Genomic DNA, 21,703 nt, shown 5'->3' with positions numbered 1-21,703 from the left:
GATCTGTCTGCGTGTCTTTGTCTGATTTACTTTTTGTACCACAGAAAACTTTACTTTTGTTTAGTTGCTCATATTTTCTCTTATTTTATATTTTTGGCTCAAATGAGTGCTGCTCATCAGCGTTGGGTGCACACACAATAACAAATCCTGCAAGAAAAATTACTTTGTGTTCAATAGATTCCACCGGAAGCACCGAACTGCATCTTTGAACTGGCAGTTTGTCGCCTGCATTCATGAATACTGACCAGTTGACATCATATTACTTCTACCTCCTGTCTATATTTGGAATTCATTAACAATTTTAGTAGACTACAACCCCTGAATATTGCACCTATATTTGATTTCAGCAAATATATATTCAAATTTGTAATAAAGCAATTTCCTCATGATGAAATATATGCAAAACACCATAACCCTTGCCCATGCAGTACAGCTTTATGCATATGAGAGTATAGCTCAGCAGAATATGACAGAATAAGAATTTTAGGATGAGATGCCATCTAGTGTTGCAAATATATGCACTTCAACCTACAAGACTGCATAATGTTCAAGTGCCATAGGGGGACGAGTTGGCGGCAGCCCAAGGTAATGCACCAAAACCACTCTATACGTGTCAGCATTGTCTGACTCCAACATAAATGAGTTCAGAGATGAGGCTCGCTCTCAGCAGGACCAACATACAAAAGGATTATTGCTCCATTTCCCAAAAGCCATCTCTTTTAAGTTGATAGAAAAATAATAGTGCAGGCAGTGTGTTTATATGAAGGAACAGCTACTTTTTTGATTAATATGCTACATTTCTGCAAATAAAGCAGGTCACCTTCAGGGAATGGGCTGCAAATGTGCTGCCTCGCTGAGCCACAGGGGTCATATATTTTAAATGAACTGCTTATTGCCTACCAAGTACACAAATCAAATAAATTATACATAATGTAATGCTCTATAATGTGAGAATTAGGTTTTGTGTGAGGTCACTTTGCCACAAAAAACTAAAAAAAAAAAGAAAAAAATTAGGACACGTCCCTTTGAGGGAGAAAGACAAAAACTTTGTGGAATCGTTTCACTACCCAATGACAAATGCACGCATGCATACGCACACAAACACACACGCGCACCCACTTTCTGTCACTCTCCCTGACAAACACGCTCACGCTCTCACCCTCGTTCTAATTTCCCCCGTGTCTCTGCAGTGAGCTCACTGCAGTGCGACTCCCCCCCCCCCAACCCGCTCCTCGCCACCCTACGTATAATAGAATATCGATCGCTTGCCTTTGCCGCAGTGTGTAAGCGAGTGCTCCTGTGGACGAGTGTGTGTCTGACTGGGGCCCTCCAAGGTCATCGCTATGGCAACCTGAGCATGGGGTCCTTTCGCTGTGCTGTCACAGAGCACAGGGTCACAGGGGTCACGTGAAAAGGGGGACAAGAGGGGGTTGGTGAGCGCTGCGGTGCTTGGTATACTGGAGGCAGAGGAGAGGAGCCACAAGGGCTGGAAGTGCCCTATTCCACTGTGTATTCAGACTGGAGCAGAATAATGAGAACATGTACAGACCTAAGTGTTGCCGAGGGACACCGAGTTCACTACAACTCCTGCTATGCATGCACAAACAAAAGTCAACTGTAATAGCAACTTTAGAGGAAATAAATATGACTTAATTTGATACTGAATAAAAAAGAAAGAAAGCGAGAATTGGATAAGCTGGCCTTAAGAGTTTATTGCACTGAGAAAATATAGATACAAAACACCCAACTTTTATCAGAATGTAAACGAACGATGAATTTCAATAAAGTATTTTACATTTATGTGACGTTACACCTCCAAGTTCCAAGCTAAACATGTATACATGCTAACAAGGAAATTATAAACCCGATGTAAAATACCATGATTAAGTACTGACCTTTAAAGATGTGTCATCATCAAGCCATCTATATAAGAAGCCTATCTGAATGACCAAACCTGCATTTGTCTAATAATAATAATAATAATAATAATAACAATAATGATAATGTGTGTTTGTGCATTAGCATTAGATACAGTTTTAAAGCTTTAAATTGCACTTTCCTTTGGAAACAATCACAAATTCTCTTTAGAAGTGTAAAGATTACATTGATACATATTATTCAAATCAGAGAGAATGTATTAGCCCAAATATCTACAGCAGAGAGCACAGCACAGATAGCCCATTAAGATATAAGCTGAGAAATATTGCAAGGAATGAAAGACTATTTTACACAAATCAGAGGCATCCGAGGTTTAAAATGAACATAGAAGGCATATAATCTGCATTAATGTGTGGTTAGACTTGCGTTCAGAAATCCATTTTTGTGTTCTATGGCAATTTATGTGCTTAAATGAGCTTCAAAAAGCTGTCAGTAACATGACAAGGTACATTCTTGATACCATGGTAAGGGGTTAAAACACAGGGAATTTAACAAGCTAAGAAACATATATATGAACAGCTCTTCCTGTGTGCAAACATATTTGCAGGGTCAACATGATGACTGATAGCCAACCGGCGCCTGCTGATAGTTTAGCCTGGTCTTTATACGGGCTCCATGAGGAGCTCTTCCATGTCCGATCCCTCCAGCTCACGAAACGCAGCATGAGAGCCAATCACAAACAGCGTTGCTCCTGGGAAGATGAATTATAGCAGTATAAAATGGATGTGAAGAGAAAGTAACAAAGAAGAAGGTTTTTCTTACAAATGCGTGAACAAGATTTAGGTTCCACTATTAGAGAAATGTTAGCATTGCAGACAGCAGTGGAATATGTTCAATTATATTTCCAAAATCAGAAAAACACAATAACATTTTTTTAAAACAAAGATTCAAAAGAGTAACACAGAACAAGTATAATGTGGTTTGGTTTACCAAGAACCCAAAACACGGCAGCGCCAGCTCCGGCTAACCAGAACGCAGGCAGAGAAATGGCTCCAGCCAGGCTCATCTGGTGAGGCGTAGTCAACTCTTTGCCTGGTTTGAGAACACAAATTATGACAGCAATTAAAGATTCCATAAAAATGAAGATGTTTTATTTTCTCAAACTAAAATCTTACATAAATTTAGCTTATTCTTCACTAAACTGACATCTTTTGTGGTTTACTGAGAACTGTAATAGTAGAGAACAATAATTTGCGGGCAGAAACAGGTTGCTTCATTAACCCATTGATTTAATTTCTATACACAACAATTTAGAGGTAATAAATAAATAAATAAATAAATAAATAAATAAATAAATAGATGAATAAAGATATACAACTTAAAGTTTGATGTTTAATTATTCGAGCTAGCTTTATCTTAAAGTAGCTGCTCAAAAAAACATTTATATTACTTGCCGGTGATTCAACAAGCAGGTATTTATGTGATTGTCCGAGTTATTTGAGACACTTTTACTCACCGAGCACAACCAGTTTAGACTCCAAAGATTTGATGTGAATGATGTAAAAGGCACCGGCAAACACAGCCAAGGCGATCAGTAGCATGGGCGAGCTGATGCTGAAGAGAGGAAACATCAACAGTCCAATCGTTTATTACAGTGTATCAGCTGAAAATTTCATTCCTTTCTTTCTTTTTTTACTACCGCTTCCCTTTTTCCCCGTTTCTCATTGGCCTAACCAGATTTATGAGCTCCGAACAAAGTCGTGTTTTGGGCTTACATGCAGTAGAGGATAAGCCCCAAGAAGATGAAGGTGTAGTTGCTGTTGTAAATTTCCACATTTTTCACCACCCTCTTGCACAAGTCTCCAAAGTTGCGGGGTTTTGAAAACTTGCGCTGGTCTACAAAACTGGCCCAAGGTCGAATGGATAATCGGCGCTTGTCGAACCACTCTTTAGCCATGCTAGCTGAGATGCCTTTGGGAAGCCAGAGCCTATGAAATAAGATGAAGACATTAAGAACCAGAAACATTAAGAGGAGTTATGACATGTGCAAAATTTATATTATCACTTGGTGGCTCATTAAGCTTACAAACATTAGTAGCAGGTATAACAGATGCAGAAGCACATGTCAGCTCTATTGTGTGATAAATCTGAGATAGACAAACACATTTAAACTCATACTTTGCCAGGATTCCTGTGCCTCCTGTGCCTGTAGGATGAGCATCCTCAGCTGTGAACAGATCTCCTGCCTTGCTGTCCATGTCCACTTGACAGTTCTCCCCCTTTGGCACTCCAGATGGCATGTACACAGTCTGCTGTCAGACAACTGCAAGGAAGAAAACACAGAATGTAAATACCAGTTGTAAAACATTTCCATCACTAATTCTCAAGTCCCTCTAGAAGCAAATCTCACCAATGGATAGAAATGTTGAAATGCCACAGTTATTTTGATTCTAGGAAGTTAGGCAGTTATTTTGATTCATTATCAAATTTTAATTTTCATCAAAATGTAAAAACTTCCAAGATTCAAAAAGACAAAAGATAAAAAACAAACAAACACTACAATCAAACTGACTTGGTCTCAAGATAAGGTTGAAAGAAAAAAAAAAAGAAGCTTTCTTCCCCTACACAACAACACTGGTGGATGAAGTAAGACTCATATAGGTTTAAAGTTATGATTCTCTGACTCATATTTTTGCTGCCAATGCCTTTTATTTTTTGTTATTCCTGAGCAGCTCATTAAAAAAAAGTATTTTAAGCTTGACTATAATAAACCTCAATTAGCAAACCAGATTAAATTTATTTCAGGGGTGCCAATTTGTTTTTATATACACACACACACAAAAATCCTGCTATGCAATTTTGCACATACTTATGATGTTGACTCCCAATAGACGTTTATATTTAGCAACATAAGTTGTTTTAAACCATCATATTATAACACCAAAATCTGGGCATGAAACTCAGTAGAAGTAAGATAGAATACATGTGACTGAAAGTGAGGCAGACGTAACAGTGAAGCTGGAAGGAGTGGAGGCTCAGGGTCATGGATGTGGAGGATATAATCAGCGAGATAGAGGAAATCTGATCTGCTGTGGTTACCCCTAAAGAGAACAGTCAAAAGGAGAAGAAGGGCACCATTCTGGCACCACTTAATTGATTCCCTCTCTTTGTTTATATCCATATAAATGGTTAACTAAAGTATTTATAAACAGGTCAGCCAGTGTAGAATGAAGTTCGTGACCAACACCAGTTTTTATATTCCTGCATTTCTCAGTCCTGTCGTTCCCAGAGGTTGAAGAAACAACACTCAACACAAAAGACCGAGCTTAGCAACAGTAGGCAGAGGAAAATGTTCGTCAGCAAAAGGGCTTGGTCAATGCCACATCATTAAACATACGCCCGGATATTCGACAACATTTCCAAGGAATACTCACTTATTTTATTTTTAATTTGTCAAGAATCCTAACTGAATGACATTTTTAAACCCCGGTATGTAGTCCATCATAACTCCTAGTTGTTCTTAATAACTCTTGTTGTTCAAATTCTGTCGCAGCTAGCTTCTCTGCTAATAACCACTCCAGTCGAAGCGGATTTATGATTTTATCGTAGCCCAACTTTACACACCTAAATAAAATGAACCGAAATAAAAATGAACAATATCAACTGCCAAATTTACAATGGTTTAATTACATATACTCACAGCAGGAGATGAGTTTAATGGGACTGCCTCAGACCTTTTGTTGCTGTTTTAGTTTACGGATATGATGTGGCTCTTATTTGCCTTCCTTGTTGTTGTTCCTAGCTGCCTTGGTTCCAAACACCGCCACCTACTGACAGCATCCAGCAGTTTTCCCTCTGCTACGTTTGGGTGTAGCCTGCTGCAGTACATATTCTTGTGCTTATATGCTTATGGACACTACGCTGCAAAGCTCGCTTAAAGTACTGATTTGTTTTTGTTTTGGTTTGTTTTTTTTTTCATGTGGAAGCTAAGACAAAAAAAGTAAAACGAAAAAAAAAAACAGGGGGGGGGGGGGGGGGGAATCAGCTGTCTTTACTGACTTGATCAATACGATAAAGTGACTGTTTATGAAAAACTGTCTTCAGATCAGTTCAAAAGATCAGCGAGAGCAAAAACGTGACTGGGTGTCGCCGTGGAAGTCAGGGGGCTGTGATTGGTCAATTCCTCAGCGTTGACGTAGTGCAGAACTGCACGTTGCTGTGGAAGTTACTAGATCATTCAACCCACCCGGAGGTGAGTCGCCCCCAGTTACTTTGGGTTTCTTGATTAATATCCCGTTAAAATGCTTTGAATATTAATCTACTGGTGCTTTTTTCACGCTTTCATGTATGTGACCCAATGCTTGTCGATACTACAGCCAATTTAAAGCTGAAGTAAGCTAACGTTAGTAGCTAGCAAGCGATATCCATTTCTGTTCTTTGTATTTATCGGTAATGCATATAGAGGAAAAATATATACATATATTTTAACCCTATAGTTACTGTTATATGTTTCAGTGCGTATATAGAAATGTAGCACACCTGTTAATTTCAGGTTTGTTATTTGGCTAAACCGCTGTTTGCATTGCAGTTCTTGATGTTTGTTATGCTTTTTTCCACAGATAAACGTGACTGGTTACATAACTTGTCAAAGGGGAAAATTTTGCTCCACCGGTTGTTACTGGGCGTCTGAAGAACGGCTAATATCTTTGGCTTCCAACTGGTTAGTGTACGTTTCTGAGCGTAAATGGAAATAAAGTGGTTATAAGGGGGTTCTCCGTTACGCGTTTAAAAACTGTTTCGAGCTGAGGGTGAAAATGGTGAAAATGGCAAGGACTGCTGAGCTAGCTGATGCAGCCATATAATGGTAGAGACTAGAGAACGGGCGTAACGCTGCAGTATTACGCCAACATGATCATTGACTGTGTTACATGGCACAAACGGCTTGCTATGTTTTATAGATGAATACAGTTTAGTGGTTAATGCAGTTTATATGTAGCTACACGGGATTTGTTGGAGCGGCGTTTTATAGCTTAAACAGCGACACAGATGACATTGTTTAGTGTATGTAATGCAATTAAAAGTAGGAGTATAGAACATGGAAGGAACTCGAGGTCAAGCCTGTTAAATGAGAATTGCAGCCTTTACAGGAACGCTGAGTACAATGCATTATGTGTACTGAAAAGTAAAAATGTCAACAAATGCAGTGAAAACAGCCCCGTTTCTCTGACATATTGTCCAGCTACCTAGTTTTTACCTGAAGAAGATGTCAATGTCTCACTAAAAGCTTCATCATCCATTGGTTCGATTAGTTGTACTTTGGCTACAGTTACGCTAGAGTTAAAGCTGCAGGTCCTCTAGTGAATTTGGCTTTCAGGCTAGAAAATATGGCACACTCTTCAGCTTTAGCTCTATTTTTGTTTGACCAGGTGTAAATGCAGATTAGATGTGTTGCTTTGGACTTTGCACTACAAGTGTTAGAGAGAGTTTTTAAAAAAACATGTAACCACACCTGAAAATGCTTTCAGCATTCTACCGCTACCTTTGCCCTGTCATTTTTTCCTCTTCAGTATGTAGCATTATTGACATCTTGTTTTCTTTCTTTCTCTAACCCAGATTTTTTTTTTTTCTGGCACCAGAATTTGGTGCTGATTAACAGTAGCACTGACATATTTTGGTTGGTTCCCTCAACAGCACCAGCTCAGTACCCAACCCTACTTATCTGGTTTATATGGTTACGCAGATGTATCTTGTTAGACATCAAAAAACTTTAATAGTAATTGTTCTTCTATTTGTTTTTGTAGTCTTATCACTGGCTGAAACGTGGGAAAGGTCCATAGCCAAATCCTGACCATGGCTGCAGTGCATCATCAAGGGTACCCACTCAGGGATTCACTGTACTGGGATGAAACAGAGTGCCTCAACTACTATGGGATGTTGTCTCTCCATGAAGTCTTTGAAGTAGTTGGTTCTCAGCTGACCGAGACTGACATTGAAGTCCTGTCATTCCTTCTGAATGAAACTTGCTCCGCGACACATCCTCTCGATCCCGCAGGCTGGACAGTTGAACCCCATGAGGACAATCCAGATGATCCAGGTGTGGCCCCAAGTCCACAGCTACTAAAAGCATGGCAGCAATTAAAGCCTACGGGGTCACAGCAGCCCTTTTTGGACCCAAAACCCAAGAGTGGCCTTGAGCTGTTGCTACAGCTCGAGAGGAGAGGATACTTTAGTGATGGAAACCTGGCACCACTACTGCAACTTCTAAGAGTCCTTACCCGTCATGACCTGCTACCCTCAGTGTCCCACAAGAAAAGGAGGACAGGTGAGGATCTTGAGATTATGTCCTGCTGTAGTTGATCTCAAATAGTTTGCCATTATGTGTTTTTTATGCTTTTCAGTTTCTCCAGAGAGAATTGGACAGAGGTATGAGATAGAAAGCACAGAGTCGGTGTGTACTTCTGGAATAAGTAGCAGCTGCAGGGAGACCGAAACTCCTCTTACATCTTTCGCACATCAATTAGAAACTGGTAAGTTTACTGCTCTTTAGTATTTGGCCAAACTGAAGTACGTTCTTAAGTGTCTTCAAGCTGATTAATGATGATTTGAAAACGTGTGTGTGTGTACCAGATTCTTTTGTGGTTCAGAATTGGCCTTCTTTAGCCTGATTGACTCTGCTTATATGCAAAATATAAATTAAGGCATGGAAGCTGCTACTTTTTTTCCCACATAAATCGGTGCCTTTTGTGTATTTCTGACTATTATATATGTCAGTGATTATTATCCTAATTAAAATAATAATATTTAAAAAATAATTTTTGGTGGTTAAAACCTTTTTTTTTTTCTTTTTTTTTGATCTGTGTCTTGTGTGGGGAAGAACGCTGTGTACGCACCATGATCTTAACAGGCATTTTTCTTGTTGAAAGTTGTGATCAAATATCAGCAGTAAAATTTCGATGAAAAGCTAAAAATAGTCCTTTGCTGTTATTTTTGTCTTGCATCCCTGAACTCAGTCAATATGTTTTCTGTCAGGTATTTACACTCCTGTGGCTGGGCCATGTGCAAGTAGGCGGAGGAAGAAGAGGGGAAATGGCTGGAGCCGTAAGTCCAAGAAAACAAGCAGGCAAAGTCATCCTCTGCCTCCACCACCAGCGCCACAAAAAGTGTCCTGTGGTAAGTGCAACTCATGCATTTTCAAAGTGTCTTTCTTTTTATTTATTTTTTTGTTTTTTCTCTTGTCTTCTGTGGTACCTTCATCCTGCTATTTACCCCTGCTGCTCATTTTTCCTTCTTTAAACAGACGAGAATATAATTTTCAGCCTATTAACACCTCCCTGGCATCATCATATTTCCTGTTTAGTTTCTTCAATTCTGATGTTGTTTATCTATGCTAAATCTTGAATGCCAAAATGTTTAAAAATGCATAAAAGCGCCAAGTTCATGCTTAAGAAGATTCGTGTTTAAAAGTTAGCATACAATTTAACATGTTATTTGTAGACTTGGGAGAAATGGACAAATTAAATAGCAGTAGGGATGGTAATTGATAAGAATTTAGTAATTCCGATTTCTTTATCGATTTTGCTTATTGATTCGGTTCCTTATCGATTTCTCATTGCCTCCACTTTGAGAGTCGCCAGCACTTCTAAGCAGCATATCAAATTCATGCAAATTAATTGCGTACGTAATTAACTAGGTGGTGAAATGTTTGTGCATGTTGGAGGCATTTCCCCTCTTTGTTGTGATCAGTGTTGGGGTCACTACTCAAAAAAATAAATTTAAAAAGTTGTTGCACATATTTCACAGAACACTTTTCTTAAAAGTAATGCAGTACGTTATTTAATTACTTCCAGGAGAAAGACATTTGTTATACTACTTGTTACATTACTTTAGTGTTACTCTGTAAAATGATCTGAAACTGACCGTCTCATAATCACAAATCCTAATAAGGACAAACGTGATCTTTCTCTTAGTATTTAGGTATGAACACAAAGCCGACAATGCAAGTCGAAGATAAAAAACCATCACCAAGAGACTTTAAAGCAATCGTCTTGGTGATTCCACTGTAGAAACGGAGACTGCAGTATGACTGCTCATCAGTTTGTTACCTGTTGAAGTTCAGCAGTGGCTGCTTCACTATAACTAATGGCTCACTTTATCATGGTGCTGGGCTTAAGTCAGCATTCACTCAGCTTTAGCATCACTCTGAGTTCCTCTTAGTAGGGCTGCATGATTTTGCATAAAATGAGAATCACGATTTTTTGGCTTAGAATTGAGATCACGATTCTCTCACGATTCTCTTTTCCAGTATAAATATTTATTGCACTTATTAACTGCACATCAACTTCGTAACAGTTGAGACTGAACATAAAAACAATAAGTAAACATAAAAACAACAAATGTCTCACGTTTTGTTGTTGCCGCAAAATGTCGTACTGCTTGAAATTCCGTCTCCACCGTTGCTCGACACTGCGTGTATAGGTAGTGCAACAATAGAAAAATAGTTGCGGGACGGCACTGTGTAGCGTTTGTCTAGGGTGTTGATCATTTTCCTAAATCCCTCGTTTTGCACAGTGTTGATGGGAGCCATATCTTTGGTCAGGTGATAAGTAATAGCCTCCGTAATTTCTTTGTGCCTGCGGGAGTTCGACGGGTATAGGGAAGCGCTGTATAAGGTTCCCGTTATTGATGTTTGGGTGGTTGACCGGGACGGATTTTCTCCTGTCACTTTCTCGTCATCCCTGACGTGCTCTCTGTTGTTTTTTTCCCTGCTAATTTTAGCATCACACGGCACAGCTTCTGTATCACGTGGTATAAGGCTCCGCCCTTGTCATTTGTTGAGCAGGAAGAGTGAGCGCTTGTTTTCATGCAGAGTACGTCCCGGATCAAAATGCGGTACAGTCGTCGTCGTCGTCTTTTTTTTCTTTTTTTTTTTTTTTTAAATCGTTGTCATTTGGAAATGGGAAATGAGATCGCACATAAGTATGAATCGAGATCGCGATTTTCTAACGATTAATCGTGCAGCCCTACCGCTTAGCTTAGCGTTAGCATGCTGTGCTTGCGGAATGTTGAAGTTGCGTTAACAGTATAAGGCAGTTGTTTCTGTCCCAGTCTCCACTTTACCATTGCGCTCTCATCCTTTTATACAATAAAAAATAAAAGAAATGTCCATATTCACGTCATAAACTGCACTACTGTTTTCCTCCTATTACACATAAACTAAATCAGCTGAATGTAGCAAGAGTGCAAGAACGGATAAGCAGGGTCGATAGGCAGGCAGACTAACGATTTGAAGGAAGTAGACTACTGGGAACCAGTTCTTGACAAGAACCAGTTCTCGATTCCCATCCCTAAATAGCACAGAGCGGTACACTAGATTCACACCTACTTATAAAAATGTGGAAGATGGTGTGCTTGCAAAGGCCACTGTACTTTACCTCTTCCTGGAGCTGCACAGAGTCCAAACATGTTCCAGGGTTGAGGAAACTTTTATTTTCCTTCTGTTTTGTTTTTCAACCCAGTGTCACATTTGGTGAAAAATCCGGACTGCAATATTGCCTAAAGCTCTCTGTGCTGTACAGACCACAGCGCTCATACTTTTTATGTTAGTACCAAATGTGCTTAAAAATCCTAGAGCTACTTTTAAGTCTGAGAACTCAATGTGATGCGCTTCCCTTTGATTTTTTTTTTTTTTTAAAGCATTTCCACATTATGTTTTTGTTGGTACACTATGATCTTGTTGAGACTTAATGATAACCCTTTAACTGTCGTTTTTAAACATACAACATCAGAGTTTTGTTGCCTTATCAGTTTCTCCCTGTGGGAGTCCTTTATATTCTTTTCCCTTCATTCCACCTCTCTTTTCTCTAACCTTTTGGACTATGTTCAGCTGCTGCTGTTGATAAGAATGCTCACTGGTAGGCTGTGTCTTGTCCTTTTTTGTTTTTTGTTTTATTCCCTTTTCTTTCAATATAAGTGTCCAGTCCAATCACTACCAGATAGAGCCATTGTTCTGCTTTATTGCTAAGCTTGAACCAGAGTGGTTCTGACAACTGTCAAACCTTACATATCCCCCAAAAATCACTTTTTAGCAGTTGTTTGAAACTGTCTTAACGCCACTGAAAAGCTGCACTATGTAATCCATTGTCAACGTCCTTGCCCATATTTCCACTACTACCTGCCTTTAAGAAATCAATGGTAGTTTGTCTTGGTACAAAAAGACAGATAACACTAACATCAGTTTCCCTTTGTGTGAAGTTTGCTTAGTCATTCATGTAGACCTTCCCAAACTTCTTTTGAATGTCCATCTTTGCCTGTTGGTCAGAAATATTCATTACAACAAAAGCCCGATGATTCTCACTTCATTCAAAAAATAAAAGAAGAAGAAATCATTAAGGACAGCCTTTCTTAGCTACTCAGGATGAGTGATGTGCCTGTGACTATGAACTGTTGCTGTCTTGACTCCACATTTGATTCCACCAGGTTGACTCAAGAATGTGACTCAGATCGAGTAACCTAAGACACAATGGATCATGGAGACTGAGGAACAAAACAAAAAAGTCTGTCACTCCACTCTGTCTGCACATACTGCAGTGTGCGCGATCAACTCAGTCATGCGCTCTCTCACAAGTCTGGGCCGATGCCTAAGGTAAAAGAGGCTCTCCCCCTTGTTACAGCAGGGGTTGGTGCTGCCACTTTGCTCTGTATACGATGCTTGTGTATCATAATGTAGCTGCTCCTTACCCTGTCTCCTTCAGAAAACATAATCTGCTTTAACAGAAAAAATCATCCTGTAATGTTCTCTAGTCTTGTGCACTGTGGAAGAAAAAAAGCTTCTATTTGAGATTTTTAGCTTCCTGCCTATTAATGACAAGAGTTATTGGTGTCAGTGTTTCACAGAACTACCAGAGTCCTCAGCAGTAAGTCTCAAACCCAAAGACTGTACAGTGATCTTGGGAAAACCTTGAGTCAGTTTGATTTTACTCAAAGCATACCGAAAGGGGAAGCGTGTAACGAAAGTATTTTAAATTCCCCAATATTTGAAATCACGGGAACTTAACATATTTTCACAAATATGTCCAGCAGAAATTCCAGTAAATGTGAGTAAGGCTTGGGAAAAGAATGAAACTAACTTCTTCCAACCAGATGACCAGATGCTTTATATGGGCAAGAATAGGACATTGAATTAGGCATAGCTGAAAACCTTTAGCTGTAAAGAAAACTAAACTGTTAGCCACACTGACAACATAGCCACTCATCACATTGTCTAACCTTAATTTACGTACACAACCTGGGAAACCAATGCAGCACAGTTCAATCTTACAGGAAAATTAAGTTGGCAGCGTAGTAACCGAGGAAAAATACAGCAAGTATGTGTACTGTCAGAGTCAGTCTGTCCTCCATTTTAGAGCTGCCATTTCAGATTTTCCTGCAGAACTTTTCACAGTTAATTAAACTTTTCATCGTATGAAGGGTGGTGAATGCCTTCGTTGTACAACAGCCAGTTCTCTCTCTGGAAAGACCTAATTGGTCAGTCTCTAGTCATGGGCTAAAGCCTAAAAAGAGAGCTGAGAGAAGTTGCACAAGTCTAGTTTTGTCTTGGACAACATGCAGAAAGATTATTGTGGAAGCTTACAGAAAAATGTCTGCTTAACTTTGCTACTTTAATAAAATTCAGTAGCCTGTCAAGGAAGCCACCAGACTTAAAGCAAATTGCTCCAGCCTACTATTGTTCAGTCTGAATGATTCATATTCTGAAATGGCCACTGTGCACCAGCCCTGACCTTTGCTCATGTTACACAGTACAGTTTCTAAATGTTATTAAAGAGGATGACACCAGATGAAATCATGGAGGTTTTTAGCTGTGGTGAAAGTTTCAGTAGTAATGCAGAAGTGAAAGCTGTTCTGGTCATTTATTAAAAAAACGTAATGTCTGATGCCTAACCCAAACAGAGATTTAGGTTATATTTGACTGAGGTCATGGTGAGATAAATTAGGATTTACAAAATAAAATTAGAACAAGTACACTGAAGAGTTTAACTCAAAGTGGAAACAGAAATGTGTTGGACATGTTTGTGAAAATGCGAGTCAGCACTGCATATGAACCCATTGGAGACGTGCAAGGCTTATAAATGGCTGCCCTGTGAATTGAACTGACTCATATTATTTTGGCAAACTGAAACATCACGATGCCAGTTCTGGATGCTCAAGAGACAAAAAAAAAATCCTAATTGGGCATAGAGTCCTGTTCTGTAAGGCCATGTATTCAATTGCACCAAATCTAAAATGGCTGCCAACAGACAGCTCTTTAAAAAAAAGAAAAAAATGTCCATGTAACCTTTACTCAAGCCGTTCTGGGGAAAATCACCGAACAGTGCTCTGCTGAAGGAAGCTCATGCTGTATCTTATCTCTGTGCCCTGTGAGAGCCCTGGTGTGCGTTTGTCAAGATGGAGCAGAGATAGATAGGGCAGTTCAGTCCAATGCTGGCCCATAGCATTTGAACAGACCTCAAATACTCTTTCTTGTCACCATTCATCATCTCTTAGGTCATTTTCAGTGAAGTATCTCAATTACATTCTGACAATGACAACTGCTGTTACAAATGTCTTAAAGGTGTTTGCACATTCAGCTCAGTAGTGTTTTTGTGTCTAAATGGGGTGCTTGTGAAGGCCCTTCCTTGGTTTAATGAGCACTGTTGATTAACGGTGCGGCACAAATAAAGGGCCGGAAGATAAGGTTAAGAGATTTGGTCAAGGTAAGGGTAATCCAAGTATCCCATTTAGATTTTACCTTGTTATAGTTCAGAGCAGTAAATGCATTTCTGAGCTGATTAATTTGCCAATGCAAACTATTGGCCTTACTGAAGCCTCATTAAAACTAAGAAGTGACTGCTGTGCCATGCCTGCTTGATGTTGGGGGAGGAACAGTCCATTTAACCACTATGCAACCCACTTGTGCTTGTCTGTTTCTCTCCTTTGTCTGTGTTCGCAGTTCTAAACAGAGCACCCTGTGTGTCAGGAAAACTATATCCTCACACACAAAGAGAAGGAGAGAATGAACAGTAAATATTCAAACTACACAAAACGGTACAGAGGATTTATGTTTTTTTTTTTTTTTTTTTTTAAACTATAGGGAAAAAGTTCTTCAGGCAGACACAGATATTTTGCCTGTCTCTCAATACCCCCCTAACTCTCCACTCTCTTGGTCAGTTGTTCAACAGAAAAACGGATCGATAAAGAGTTGAAGCTCTCCGTGCCAAGTGACTCCTCGTAAATGGGTACTTAAACTTTTTCTCTTTTCCCCCCTCCCTCCTTTTGGTGGGGTGAGATGAGGAGCCAAACGGACTTGGTGTTTAAAGTGAGAAAATGAAAGCTGTGGTTCCTAATGTCCTGTCTAAGTGGATGTCTCTATGTGTGATGAAGCGTGAAGTGCTCTGTAACCCTAACAAAATGACTATCACTGTGTTCCTGTGCTTTTAAATGGCCTCCTCACTGTCACTATCTCTGCCTCCATCCTCCTCAGTATGAAATGGGAAGGCAAAATGGAGGACATCCATAAATAGAGTAATTGCATGAAAGGCAGGTGTTTATTGTACCCTCAGCCCTCACACACTCTATAATGATCCAAAAAGGTCAAATTGTTAATGGTGCTCGAACTTCATATTTTCCTCTGTCCATACTGAATATTGTATAAAGTTAGATTATGTGTAGTCTGTTTAATCTTCTATGATAGTTCACACCTCAAAACACAAAAATGCTCAAACTGCAAATTTATCCATGTGCTTGCCACAACGATGGATACGTAATCTTTTTTTATATAACTTCATTAAATCACAATGGACTCCTGCTAGTGATCAACAAGTGTGAGTTTCGAAGTCAACACAAATCTGTTGGGGTGAAAAACTGTAGCTTATTGTGTTGAAAACGTATGTGACTCGGACTGCAGCGGGTTTCCTTCAGGATTTCTCAGGAGTTTTGCTGCATTCAATTTACCCTCTACCTTCAGAAGCTGCTGCAGCGAAGCCTCCACACAGCATGACGCAGCCACCATCACACTTGTGGGGATAATGTGTTTGTAGTGGTGAGGAGTTACTGACTTGTGAAAGCAGTGGGCAGAATTCATAAAATAAGCCTAATTCCACGTGGATCCTCCACTTTTGTAATGCCAGCTTCCTCTATAGTAGCCCGCTGGTTTTATAGGTAGTGTTTCCATGTCAGCTTTAGGATTGTGTAGACCTCCTGTAGACATCTTGGTGCTCTTCTTCACTAAATGTTGCACAAGTACAGTGTGCTCTATAGAGATGAGCAAATTTTTTCATGATATTAAACTGATGAGTCATGTGACTTAGCTTTTCTCTAAGTAATACTTTAGAGTGACAAATCACTCAAGTGTTTGTAATGCATTTATAGTACTAGCCCAACTTTTTTTTTTTTTTAAATATTAAATGAACATATAAAGGGAATGAATAGTTTTTACAGATGTTTTACATTCTGTGATGATGATCTTTGGTGCAACAGTTTTTCTATGTGTCTGGCTTCTGTATTGCCAATGAATTTACCACAAAAGTTATTTTAGTCTAACACAATTTATTGAAACATTGTAACACAGACATGATTTAATAAACAAAACTTGAACTATAATCGAAGGTTTCTTTAAAAAAAATCTTGACATTTTATATTTTTGTACCATAAATCCCTTTTGAAGAAAACATTCTTCCTTCATTCAAATGATTTTCATGTAAAAACTACACATTTTAAACATGGCTTAAAATGTGTTGATTTAGTGTCCCCTTCTAACAAGTCGTCTGTTTTTATAGTAATCTAATTACAGACTTGTGGGGCATGAATGCAAAGCCACTGTTTGCTTATTGCTCTTCTACAAATGTTAAGAGATGCAAAATCAATGGTTTAATTCAACATTTGCATTTCTAATGTTGGCATTTTCCAAACTTTATCCCTCTTGAGTCTCGCGCCATTCCCTATAGCCCCAAACAAAACATGGCTGCAAGAGGGGTGGATGTGACTCTCAAGTCAAAGCGTGTGTTAAAGTGTACACTAATCCTCTGGTACATACATGAAGAAGAGTTCAAGACAGTCTCGTAATCATGCTTACCTTATACTCTGGGTTTTTGTCAGAGGCAAGCGTGAGTTTATTAGAAGTACCTCTGGGTCCATTTCATTCAAACATTTGTGATGTGACCATGTGCTGCTTATTCCTTCAAAATTAAGTATTTCATGTTGTAGCATTTAAAGCTGATTTGATTTTTTTTTTCCTTTGAGCCATTTTGTTTATTTTTAGTCACAGTGCTCCTTTGTAAGTTTTTTTTTTTTTTTTCTTCCTTATTTGCTTCATAAAATGTCATCATGCATTCAGATGCAAATATGAAAAAGCAGCTTCTGCACATGAATTCAGTGAGACTCTTAATGCGAATGTTTCTGGAAGAAATGTTGCTGGTAAATACTGTTTACATCTGCTAAAGGGGTTTGAATGGGAGAAATGGATTTTTGTTGCAGCAAAAGTCGTCAGAAGCTGATTTCCCACTTGGAGCTCTGGATTAATGACATGGGAGATGATCTCAGCGTTGCTCTTGCTCAGTACAGTATGTATCCTCTAATCTTTCTCGCTGTGCTGTTGCATGACCACCAATCCTGTTACTACGGAACTCCAGACGCTATCTATTCTCAGCCTTACCCATTTTGATCTGAATGAATCTGCCCTTTATAAACACCTGTCAGGAACAAAAGCCACTCCCGGGCTTGTCACTGCTGAGTTGTTTTTGTTACCCCCGCTGCGATATTTGCTCAGGGTGCCAAGTTCATTTAATCATATTCAGTATACAAACGCTACAGCCGTGATTTATGAGGACCATGCTGGCTGTCGTACAGAAAATTCTCATGCACCAGCGTCTTCTGATTCAGTCATGTTGCTAAAAACCATAAGTACCTAAAAAGGAATTGTCCATCCAAAAAAAGAAAAGGGATCTACACAGCCGGATGAGCTAAAGACGATTTCTCTCAGTGCTCTGAATATCTTTCACTGAAACAGACGAGAGGGGCTTGTAGCTGTATTGAGCACAAAAGTTCACATGGGTTGGTCTAAGTCCATTGCCCTTCGTAAATAATTTGCCCTGTTCCACCACCGTATTCACTTACTTTGTCATGATTTGGTAAAATCAAATATTTAAGTCCAGTTAGTACTCCTACAATCTCTTTTTGCTTGATGTCTTGCACAAAGTTGAATGAGCCATCTTTTAACATTGTTTTCATGTTTGTTTCTTTCTCTCCCCCGTCTTTGTTTCAACTTCATCACCCCTCCTTTTCTGTCATGGGCCTATCCATTCTTTTCTCTCTTTTTTTTTTTTTTTTCTTTTCTGGGTAACCTTCACTTTCCTCCTTCCTTTTTCACTTCCCCTCTGCTCTTCCTACCATTACTCTCTCTCCTCACTGCCACTCACCCTTTTGTCCATCATTACTTCCTCCTCCCTCTGCCATTATCAGATATCCGCCTGCGTGTCCGGGCGGAATACCTGGAGCACGAATCGGCATTACGCAACGGCGTCGCCTCGGACAAGCGGCAGCCACTGGAGCGGCAGTTTGAGTTGTTCAGTCAAGCGAGTTCGCTGCTGCGTGCCAGAGACCTGGGATCCATCGTCTGCGACATCAAGTTCACGGAGCTGGCCAACCTCGAGGCTTTCTGGAGTGACTACCTGAGCGGAGCTCTGCTGGAGGCCCTGAAGGGAGTATTCATCACGGACTCTCTGAGGAACGCAGCGGGCTCCGAAGGCGTGCGCCTGCTGATCAGTGTGGACCAAGACGACTACGAGGAGGGCCGAAGGCTGCTGAGAGCTAAGAAAATGATGTCATCCAGTAATGATGGGCACCCAGAGACTCACTGGGATTCATAAACTGATCAGACTCTCTGGGGTGTATTATATTAAACTTAAAGAAGAGAAAAGGGAGGAATGTAATTAATAATGGGTACAGGCAAGCTTGGAAGCATTTGAGGCCTCCATTTGTTGCATTCCATTTAATGACCACTAGATGGCAGAACTCACCATTGGTTCTTTTGTGTTCATAAGGAGCCTTTCTTTTTGCCTTTTCTTTTTTTTTTAAGAACTGTCAAATTTTAGTTGGAAGTGTATTATTTGTAAATGAAATATAAATAATAATGTATCACTGTATTTTTTTTTTCTTTGGATTCATGCACAGGTGCTACATCAGGATGACACAGGATATATCGAGATTTTTTTCTTAGTCTCTGAGAACTGGAACAAGCAAGCCTGTGTCACCAGATCAAGTGGTAAGCCCCTCACAGCTTTATCTGTCTTACAAAATAGGGTTAAGGCAACTGGGCTACCACAAATGATGTAAAATACTAAGTTTTGGTTGACGCAAACACATAAAGCACATGGGTGTCCCTACCTCCTTATTTAACTAACTTTTTTTTTTTTTTAATGTGTAACCATGGACATTTCAGATTCCAGCATGAGTTTAAAATTCCCAAATCCAAAAAGATCAATTTAACCAGAACGTCAAGATTGACTGTTGGATACTTCTTTGGGGGTTTGGAAAATAATAATAGCTTTAACTGACAATTATTTTTATTGGATTCTGTTAAAAGTATAAAGTAACCTGCCAATAAAAGTTTCTGGTCTTCAAAGAAAAAATTAGATGTGGAAAAGTGGGCTGCTCTCACAACAGATTGACCCAACTTTGGATAGAGTCCACATCTATATCTAGATAACAAACACTGGAATTTCCAGCCCTGTGTACCATGATAACCCAACTTGTGATTGCTGTGGTCAGTGGATACAGCAGTTGCCAGTAGATGACAGCAGTGATTAGGGCTGGGTCTCAACAGACCATGGAAGATTCATCATCACAAGCTTGTCAACGGCAGCCCGGATAATGCAACAGTGGCTTGTGTCCGGGTTTCCAGCAAGGCCTCAGCAAGTGCTTCTCTCAGCAAGTAAGGCACAGGACAGTGCATCGGTCAATAGAAGTGATGTTGGGGAGATCAAAATCAAAAGTGCACATCCCAGCTCCACTCAGCCCTGCTATGTAGGCCCAGTAGAGTGGCTCATGGACAGCTGTCGACTCACCCTGCTGGAACTAATGCCTGGACTTCACTCATAGAAGACGATCAATAAGCCCCTTCACTCTAAGTCCCTTCATACAGGCACGACTTAAGCAGGCAGACACTGTCTGAAGTGCAGGTCTCTGCAGGACCGGGCACAGAAAAGGACAATGGACAGATTTCCATGTTTACTTTTGTGTGTATTTGTTAAAGGAATTAATTAATGTGTGTTTGTATTCTTTCATGAGAAGAAAGGTTAATTCAATCAGGGGAACATTTTTGTTAAAGAAATTTACTTTATGAAGGTCAATTCTTTTTGTGGAAATCTTTATAAATAAGAAATAATTTCCTGTGAATAATAAAGAGTTTTGATGGCCTAAAGCTGTTTACATTTATTACCTGTTTGCGTCTCTGAAACTATCACCACTTGTAATCTGAAATTGTCTCCCAACTCTGAGGTTATTTTGAGCAGTTGTTTGAAAATTACGTGCCCTCCCCCTGCCCTGAAATGGTCTGAAGTGCTCCATTGAATGCAGGTCATCGTGGATCATGTCCTTAATTAGTTCTTGCTTTAAGATATCGGCATGATGAAACCCAAGAATAGTGTGTACCTCTAACATGTTAGTAATTCAACTGCTGTTTCTGGTTTGGCCACTTTAATTTCTTCTTCCATTTATGTGCTAAATTAATTGGACATGAAACCATTTTTTTCCCATCTCTAACATAATTTCCTATTGATGGCACCTAAAGTGTAACTGTAAATAATAACGGTATCATGTTTATTTAAGGTTATTTAAAGCTTTAACATTTAACCCTCACATATTGATCATGTTCTGTCCCTCCACAAAAAAACAAACATTTGTTATCACAAGCTATTGCTTCACACTTTACTAAGACATGAAAGCCTAACAGCGATAATTCATGTCATGTCTATATTTTAATATTATTATATTCAAAGTGAAAATGGTGTGTAGAACTGTTAGGATCTATTATATAACCTCGTATAACCATTACATGGTTGTACAATAACATCAGAAGAGTTAAACACTGGTCTCACTTCTATGTCATAAAAATGTCATAAGTACAATTTATAAATACAAAACTTGACCCAACTAGTCTGTGGATTCAAAGCAGTGGTAAGAAACCTTGTGTGTGTGTTTTGAACACACATACACTTGCTGAAATGGCAGCTCAGGTCCCTCCATAGTCTTATGCCCCTCACAGTCTTTCTTTTTATGTCTGTTTTAATATCGGCTCAGAATAAATAGATTATTATTTGATAAATGGCCTGTATTGTATAGCGCTTTACTAGTCCCTAAGGACCCCAAAGCGCTTTACATATCCAGTCACCCACTCGTTCACACACTGGTGATGGCAAGCCACCCTGGGGCGCACTGACAGAGGCGAGGCTGCTGGACACTGGCGCCACCGGGCCCTCTGACCACCACCAGTAGGCAACGGGTGAAGTGTCTTGCCCACCGACACAACGACCGAGACTGTCCAAGCCGGGGCTCGAACCGGCAACCTTCCGATTACAAGGCGACCGCCCAACTTTTGAGCCACAATCGCCCCACCTTTATTTGATTAATGTTTGGTTATTTTTACATTGTAAGGCACTAGCAGGCACACAGCATTCTTGCATTCATACGGTGCTATTCTAGTCTTAGTGACCAGTCGCCACAAAGTGCTTTTGACTACAAGCCACACTTTAACCTTATATTAACACAGCACTTCATTCTATACACTTCAGGCACC

At 39.7% G+C, this 21,703-nt stretch overlaps 2 protein-coding genes across 7 annotated transcripts; one reads left to right on the top strand and one right to left on the bottom strand.

The window, feature by feature from the left end:
* Nucleotides 1-1,687: 1,687 nt before the first annotated feature.
* On the bottom strand, nt 1,688-5,736 carry rabac1 (Rab acceptor 1 (prenylated)). The gene is made up of 6 exons (XM_085291661.1): nt 5,579-5,736; nt 4,057-4,201; nt 3,654-3,866; nt 3,395-3,492; nt 2,869-2,970; nt 1,688-2,629 (listed from the first exon to the last, which is right to left on the bottom strand). The coding sequence occupies exons 2-6, from the start codon at nt 4,176-4,178 to the stop codon at nt 2,541-2,543; spliced, it is 624 nt and encodes a 207-aa protein (XP_085147787.1). The 5' UTR covers nt 4,179-4,201; nt 5,579-5,736; the 3' UTR covers nt 1,688-2,540.
* A 279-nt stretch (nt 5,737-6,015) lies between these two features.
* Nucleotides 6,016-20,329, top strand: dedd1 (death effector domain-containing 1). Of its 6 annotated transcripts, none has more exons than XM_085291660.1 (6): nt 6,016-6,130; nt 6,498-6,598; nt 7,680-8,200; nt 8,286-8,405; nt 8,908-9,048; nt 18,370-20,329. In XM_085291660.1, the coding sequence occupies exons 3-6, from the start codon at nt 7,729-7,731 to the stop codon at nt 18,774-18,776; spliced, it is 1,140 nt and encodes a 379-aa protein (XP_085147786.1). In that variant the 5' UTR covers nt 6,016-6,130; nt 6,498-6,598; nt 7,680-7,728; the 3' UTR covers nt 18,777-20,329. The 6 variants fall into 6 exon arrangements, with proteins under 6 accessions (XP_085147786.1, XP_085147780.1, XP_085147784.1 ...); XM_085291654.1 differs by having other exon boundaries at nt 6,017-6,130; nt 8,277-8,405; XM_085291658.1 differs by having other exon boundaries at nt 6,017-6,130; nt 6,498-6,604; nt 8,277-8,405.
* Nucleotides 20,330-21,703: the final 1,374 nt, after the last annotated feature.

Source organism: Mchenga conophoros, linkage group LG11 (assembly GCF_057382185.1).
Source record: "Mchenga conophoros isolate Kocher_MC1m ecotype Shallow Benthic linkage group LG11, M_conophoros_male_GT1.1, whole genome shotgun sequence".
In the NCBI taxonomy this organism is placed as follows: Eukaryota; Metazoa; Chordata; class Actinopteri; order Cichliformes; family Cichlidae; genus Mchenga; species Mchenga conophoros.
The sequence above is the reverse complement of the archived record's forward strand: the minus strand, read 5'-3'. Positions and strand labels throughout refer to the sequence as shown.